The sequence below is a fragment of the Heterocephalus glaber genome, unplaced genomic scaffold (assembly GCF_053883595.1).
Source record: "Heterocephalus glaber isolate CG9 unplaced genomic scaffold, H.glaber_assembly_v1.0 deba00001773, whole genome shotgun sequence".
NCBI lineage: Eukaryota > Metazoa > Chordata > Mammalia > Rodentia > Bathyergidae > Heterocephalus > Heterocephalus glaber.
The window spans coordinates 6524222-6532082 of NW_028258463.1; the positions used below are offsets into that span (position 1 = coordinate 6524222).

At 54.6% G+C, this 7861-nt stretch overlaps 1 protein-coding gene across 1 annotated transcript; it reads right to left on the reverse strand.

Moving 5' to 3' along the window:
• Rsad1 (radical S-adenosyl methionine domain containing 1) lies at window positions 1-6478 on the reverse strand. Its single transcript, XM_004859691.4, is given in 10 exon segments — window positions 1-310; window positions 477-580; window positions 1220-1274; window positions 1468-1615; window positions 2016-2079; window positions 2197-2321; window positions 2324-2561; window positions 5190-5394; window positions 5484-5620; window positions 6237-6478. Coding segments are annotated over 10 exon segments (1323 nt in total). The 5' UTR covers window positions 6366-6478; the 3' UTR covers window positions 1-192.
• Between the last annotated feature and the right edge of the window lie 1383 nt (window positions 6479-7861).

Here is a 7861-nt window from a genome sequence, read left to right on the forward strand (position 1 = left end):
GGGTGGGATGCCACCCCCAGTCCACATGATCCCTGTGCCCACCTCACCGAGGCCGCACCCCTGGGGGTGCCCAGGCCAGGCCACTGCCCCTCGAAGCAGACCTAGCACCCGGCAGCAGAGGAGCAACATCTGCAGTACCGGTCCAGTGCCCCACATCCACCTGGCACTGCCATGGGACACAGGAGCATCTGGTCACCCTCCTGGCTCAGGTCGGGGGCTTCTTTGCTGCCAGGCCTCTTGGAGTCGGGGCAGAAGGGTCAGCAACAGCGAGTCCAGCACAGCCAGCCCCTCCCAGGAGCACCGGAGGCCCCTGGAACCCAAGAGGCCTGGTGTGACTGCTCTGTCTCACCAGTTTCAAACCCATCCCAGGCACCTAAGGGCCTCACTAGGCTTTCTTGTTTCCCCTGGACCTCTGGATCTGTAGCCAAGGCTCCCAGGGATCTCTAAGCCTTCTCTGCCCCCTGCCCTCAACTCACCTGTGGTCCAGCACCAGCAGGCCCCGCTCCTGCAGCCCCTTCACCTCCTCGCTTGCTCCAAACACATCCCACAGGGTCAGCTGGGGCTCAAACTGCTGCCAGTGCTAGTAAAGCAGGGGCAGAGGTAATGAGACAGCTCAGGTCCAGTGAAGGGGGACAGAGGGTCCAGCCTGGCCCAGGGATGCTCAGGAACACCAAGACAGGTCCGTGGGCCAGCGGGGAGGCGGGCACTTTTACCCACACTGCACTTTCAGGCCAAACCCAGCTCCTGGCAAGCCAGGTCTCCTTCCTCACTTCTGCCGTCACCTCTCTCCCTCGGCCTGGCAGGTTCTGGCCCCAGCCAGAGCTGCATGGCAGTGACTTCACCCACAGGGACCCTGAGTCTGATGGAATTATCTAGCAAGCTTCCTAGCTGAGTATGGTGCTGCTTAACACATGGGAAGCCCTTTGTGGAGTCCATTCCCTCACACAACTGAGAAAACCAAGGAGCAGAGCTAGGGATTTGTGTCCAGTGGTGCAGCAGAACTGGGACCAGAACCGAGTCTCTGCAGCCCTAGTCTAGGTTCTCACCATTGCCCCACACCACCTACAGCTTCACAGCAGGCAGCTGGACCAAGGCCCAAACTCTAGGAATGGGGGAGGCGTGCGTGTGCGCCTGCGTGTGCACGTGCAGGTGTAGTGAGGAAAGAGAGAGTGGCTGATTGCCCTGCAAGATGCAGGAGGAGCAAAGGATATGCCCTTACCTGGTGCGTGATCCCCACATCAGTGCGGAGCCCCATGACCAAAACCTCCTCCAGCCTGAAAGAAAAATCACCAAGGGTCTTGGAGAGGAGATCTGGCCTCTCCCACTTTTCAAACTAGATGCTGGGATGTGTTGATGGGGATCCTGGAGTATGGGGCAGGGCGGGGGTGGGGTTGGGGGCCAGGCCAGAAACACAGAGGAATGTGGGGAAGTGCTGCTTCCTAGCAGGAGAGACCCGGGGATGCTCACAGCTCCAACTCGCCCAGGGGGATGTGCTTCCGGGTGCCGTGACTGAAAAGCATCACCTCCTTCATCCAGTTGTCAGGCTCCAGTGTCTGGATCCGAGCCTCCCGGGTGTGGCCCCCAGACGCCTGGGGCACAAATCGCCCATGAGCACCTGATAACCACAGCAAGAATTAACACTATGAACTTATAGACTTGGACCCATAGGTTCTCTCTAAGTGTGGTCTCTACCGGAAGCATTTATCAAGCTGGAAATGTCCATTCTCAGAGCCTACTCTACCCCTGACCCAGCAGCAATTCTGTGGGCACCTGTCCCCCATTCCAGGTCTTCACGAGCCCTCCAGGTCCCAGAGCCCCAGAACCCCAGAACCCCAGAGCCCCACAGGATTGCAAGCACCATGCATGCACACTGGAGAGTTCCACCAGGCGGGAATTCTTTTGCTGCGCTTTAGGTATGAGGAAATACAGGCTTGGAGAGCTAAGCAGGTGGCCCGAGTTCATCCCGTGACATTCCTCTCCTGAGTCATCCCTCTTGTCACTCACAGAGGACTCACCAGGCCCCACGCCAAGGTACTGACCGCACTGCCAGTAAGTCCAATTGTGGGTGCTGAGCGCCCCCTGTGGGGAAGGAGGGCGGTGAGCACGGAGGCAGGAAAGAGCCCAGCCGGGACTTCCCCCGGGGCGGGGAAGGGTGCAAGCCCTGGTCAGCCCTCGGCCTCCGGACTCCCGACTCACATGGCGCGCGAAGCTGGAGACCTCGTACTGGCGGAAGCCGGCGGCCCGCAGCAGCGAGCGCCCCTCCGCGTACATCGCTGCCGCCAGCTCGGGGTCGGGGCCGGGCACGGCGCCGCGCTGCACCGGGTGAAGAGCGCAGTGCCGCGCTCCAGGGACAGCTGGTACAGGGACAGGTGGTCATCGCAGTGGCGCAGGAGCTCCCGCAGCTGCCCCAGCCATGGCCCCAGCCGCTGCGCGGGCAGCCCAAACATCAGGTCCGCCGACACGCGGCCCGGGAAGAGGCGCCGCGCCGCCGCCAGCGTCCGCAGGCCGTCCCGGGCCGAGTGCGTGCGGCCCAGCAGCTGCAGCTCCGCGTCGTCCAGGGACTGGGGAGAGAGGGGGGAGCATCCTGACGGGGTCACCTGACACGGGACACAGACACGCAGACCCCACCTCTCCGCGCAACAGAGGGCAGGGAGCTGGAGTCGGGGAGGGGGAAGGCCAGGCCAGAACCCTGACAGAGCTGCTTTTCACTGAAGGGTGAATCTAATCCTCATCCAATCTTAGCTCCTTTTCTTCCTCTTCTTCCAGCCTTTTAAAAATTTTTTACTTTGAGACAGGGTCTCACTGAGCCACTAAATTGCCCAACCTGGGCTTGAACTTAAGATCCTCCTGCCTCAGGCTCAGAAGTACTGAGATGACAGGCCTGCACCACCATGCCTGGCTTCCAGCAATCTCTCGTTTGTTTGTTTTTTGGGTACCGGGGATCCAACTTGGGACCTTGCACTTTCAAGGCAGGCACTGGAACCACTGAGCTAAATCCCCGGCCCTGTTTTGGTTTTTGGGGTTTTTTTTTAAGTTATAGAAATAAACTTTATTTTTAATTTTCAGAAGTATAAAAGATATAACACTTTGTATAAATTGTTAACAATTTAGTTGATACCTAGTTAATCTCACACAGCATTATTTTTTCCTTTTCTTGAAAACTTCTACTTGCATCCTTTAAAAGACAGACTAACAGGGCCAGAGATTTAGCTCAATGGTTCCAGCACCTACCTCGCAAGCTCAAGGTCCCAAGTTCGATCCCCAGAACCAAAACAAAATAAAATAAAAGACAGACTAACATATTAGCATTTAGTAAGTTATTTGAAGAACAACATTCTAGAATATCCATGTTTGTCATGACACTTGAAATATGTTTAATATATTAATTTAAGTCATGTATCTCAGAAGTAACAATTACAATCATTAGTTCTCTAACCTTTAGGTCTGAATAAAACCCATCACTTTTTACAATGAGAAAGCAGAAAATAATACAAGAATCACATGGAGCTAACCTGAAATCATTTAATTCTCTCGGGCCTTTAAGAGACAGGGCCTGGTGGGATGTTATTACTGGACCCTTCCATTTTCTGGATCTCGCTATGTAATTCAGGCTGGCCTCGAATTCACAGTAATCCTCTTGTCTTGGCCTCCCAAGCGCTGGGGTTACGGGCATGCGCTGCCAAACCCTGCTCATAAATTAAATAAATTTAAATAGCCATATTTCAAGGGCTCACTAGCACGTGGCTGGTGGCTACTGTGTTGGACAGCAGGGTTACAGATATTCTACCCCTCAATGCCTAAATACTGAATGAAGTACTTCCTAAGGACATCTCTTACATAATCCAACCTAGTTATGGTGTTCAGGAAGTGTAACACCGATACGACACCATTAACGCATACACAGTCACATCCATATGGCCAGTGTCCCAATAAGGTCACCTGTAGTAGTTCATTTCCTCCTCCCTCCCCAACCAGGGCTCACATGCTACATTCAGCTGTCATTGTCACTGTAGTCTCCTTTAATCTACTCCAGATTCTCTGGCTATTCCTTGTCTTTTATGACACTGACATTTTCAAAGAGTACAGGCCAGTTTTTGAAAATGTCTCTTAATGAGTAAGTTGTAGAGATCAAGTGCACAACATCAGAGTGACAGGTAACACCTCTCTCCTCTCTCTTTCCCTCTCCCTGTCCTGTGGCTTGAACCCAGGGCCTCATGCATGCCAGCTAGGAAGAATCAGAGGTTTACCTTTCTCTCTAGTTAAAAAATCTTCAGTGGCTCCCCTATCACTCAGGACAAGTTCCAAAGTCCTCGGTAGGAGCTAATGGCCATCAGGCGCTGCTTAGCAGCTTTGTGTCCAACCTCTCAAGTCACAAGGAATGATTCACAGTCACCCCAAAACACACAAGGCTCTTCTACATCCTGTGTCTTTTCCTCCAACACCGCCTCATTCAAATGTCACCTGCTCCAGGAAGGCTTCCAGAATTTCATCAGACTGAGTGGCCCTTTCTGCTGGACTCTGAAAGCCTCTCCTAGAGACCGCTTTACAGGCAGCATTTACTATCTGCAATTATCTGGCGACCTGCCTGCCTCCTCTGTGTCTTCGTCATCTAACAAATCTTAGCCAGGTGTGGTGGTGCACACCTGTAATCCCAGCACTCTGGGAAGTTGAAACAAGAGGACTGAAAGTTCGAGGCCAACCTGGGTAACTTAAGTGACTTAGCAAGACCCTGTTTCAAAAGTAAAAATAAAAAATGGTGTGGAGCCGGGCATGGTGGCATAGGCCTGTACTCCTAGCATTCAAGAGGTTGAGGCAGGAGGATGGCAGCCAGTTCCAGGCCACCCTGGGCTACCTAGTGAGTTCAAGGCCAGCCTAAAGTACATAGGCAGCTGGATGCGGTGGTGCAGGCCTATAATCCTAGTACTTCATGGGCTGAGGCAGGAGGATCACCACAAGTTTGAGTCTAGCCTGGGCTACGTAGTAAGTTCTACATAGAGTTCAAGACCAGCCTGGACTGCATAGAGAGACCCTGTCTCAAAACAAACAAACTAAATAAATAAAATAAAAACTAAACTACATAGCCAGACTCTGTCTCAAACAAAAATAAATAAATGCTCAGTGAACAAATGCCACGTTAGGGGAGACAACCTTGAAGGCTGGGTGCCCGGGGATGAGGGATGGGGGTATACCTGGAGGCCAATGGACAACCTGTTGACTCCTGCTGCCCCGAACTCCACCAGCCTGGAGCCTGGAGCGGAAGTGGGATTCGCTTCCAAGGTGACTTCCGCATCCACAGGCAGGTGAGCCGCCTTCGCCACCGCCTCCAGGATGGTGGCCACGGTGTGGGGACTGGCCAGGCTAGGGGTGCCCCCGCCGAAGAACACAGACTCCACCCTGGGGGAAGAGGACGGAGGTGAGACCTGACCCGGGCGAGGGGCGAGGCCTGGGATGCCCGCACCTGCCCGTGCACTCCCAGGATGCACCTGCGAACTCCGCTGAGCCGCAGCAGAGTGCTCGCCTCAGTCACCAGGCAGTGCCGCAGGGCCGCCTCGTGCACACCGCCGCGCGCAACGTACTTGTTGAAGTTGCAGTAGCTGCAGCGCTTCTCGCAGTATGGCCACTGGGGACAGGAGACGGGGATATTGGGGGGTGAGTGGCCCTGGGCTGCCCAGCTACTTCGAGGGTTCATCACACACATCCCCATCCCCATCCCAGGGCCGGTCAATATCAACAGTGGCTGCGACATCTAAGCCACTCTATTCCCCAATCAGGAGGCGCTGGAATTATGATGCCCACTTCAATATGAGAAACAGGCTCAGGCCGGGTATGGTGGTGCGTGCCTGTCATCCCAGCACTCGGGAGGCTGAGGCAGGAGGATTGCTGTGAATTCGAGGCCAGCCTAGACTATCTAGTGAGTTTAAGGCTCTGTCTCTGAAAAAGAAAATTTGAAACAGGCTCCGAAGGGAGGTCTCTTGGTCAAGGTCACCGCGCTGATGAGTATCAGAGACTCTGAGTCTCTGAATCAAAGACCCGGGCACCGGGAATGGGGGGAAAAGAAGCAAAATATAACAGGTACAGGTACAAATTCCCAGTGATGAATGTTATCATTATGTATATCTAAAATGTACCAATAAAATTAATTTTTTAAAAAAAGACCAGGGCACCAGGGGTCACAGCGAGACAATCGTCACCAGGTTCCCTTGTGCCGCGGCTCCGCCTCCTCCCCGCCCACTCACGTGCACGTAAAGCGCCGCGCGCCTGCTTGCGGGCTCGGGACTCGGGCACCCCTCCGCTCTGTCCACGCGGCGGCGCCCCTGGGCAGCCCTGGCAGCTGCCACCAGGCCGCGGGCCCGGGGGAGGACCATCGCGCCCAGCCAGGCAGGGTTCCGAGCCGATCCGCGCCCCGGGGCCCACGGTGCATACAGAGCGGGCCGCGCAGATCCCCGGCGGAAGGAAGAGAGGAGGCGGGAGAGAGAGCGACCCGGAGCTCCGGTCTGCGGCGCCACCTGGCGGACGCGGATGCCGGTGCGCTCACCGCAGCCGCAGTCTGGACTTCCCTAGGACTTGGGCTGCTGCAGGGCCGGGCTTGGGCACCCTGCGCCAGGGCCCGTTCGGCCAGGAGCTCTTAGTGCATTTACTTCCTTCGCATTCTCTGGCTGGCTCAGAGTTGGGCTCCGGGGACAACGAAGTGTATCAGATCCGGACACAGTCTGATAGCCCAGAGGCAAACCAACAAGTCAGGGCAGGCAGACAACACGGTAATTCAAAGCCTCCTGGGTGGCCAGGGCTGGGAGGTGGTCTCTTCCAAGAGCCGTGTTGAGGGTGAGGAATTCATGGGCTGGATTTTATATTTCATTTTTATCCATTCATTCATTCATTTTTGCATAATGGGGATTGAACCCAGGGCCTTCACACTGAGCTACAAACCAGTCCTTTTTATTATTTATTTATTTTGAGACAGTGTCTTGTTAAGTTGCCCACACTGGGCCCAAACTTGTGATCCCCCTGCCTCCGTCTCCCTGAGTATTGAATTACAGGGACACACCACGATGCCTGGTTTGGGGCTGGATCTAGAAGGAATGGAAAATTCCAAGGGGAATTGACTGAGATTTCCAAGCCAGGCCAACCCAGACACATACTGGGAGGAGTCAGAGTTGGTGTGTGCAGGAAAGGCGAGGTGCATGAAAAGTGCTGGGAAAGTGGCCCCTGAAGAGCTGTCCCCCAGAGTGGAAAATTCATGGGCTGCAGTGTGTCCCCGTAATCCCAGCTACTCAGGAAGCTGATGCAGGAGGATTGCCAAGTTTAAAGCCAGTCTGGGCTACACAACAAGGCCCTATTTCAAAAACAGTAGAGGAGAGTTAGCCAGCATGGTATGCACACCTGTAATCCTAGCACTTGGGAAGCTGAGGCAGGAGGATTGCAAGTTCAAAGCCAGCCTGGGCTACATAGCAAGACCCTGTCTCAAAATAAAAAATAATAAAAAGGGCAGAGGTGTGCTCAACGTGAAGGCCCTGGATTCAATCCCCAGTAACTCACACAGACACACAGAGTTAAAGATCCTGGGCTTTGGAGTCTGCCAGTGTGGGACAGCTTACCAGGTGGCCTGGGACAGTCCCGGTTCTCGCCCCCCTTTCTGTCTTGTGACTCTGAAGAATAACTGTAGAATGTGCTGAAGTACAACATCTTGAGGTAAGGAGGAACTGGCTGGGACAGTCAGGCTCTGTCCCAATCACCCCTGGATACAATGTGCCCTTCAGTGTGAGCCCTACAGGTCACATGGTCCCGAGATGCACTGTTTTCCAAGGGCGGGCTGGTTTCCAAGGCCCTTCAGCTGCAGAGTAAGTGGGGCACACACAGATGA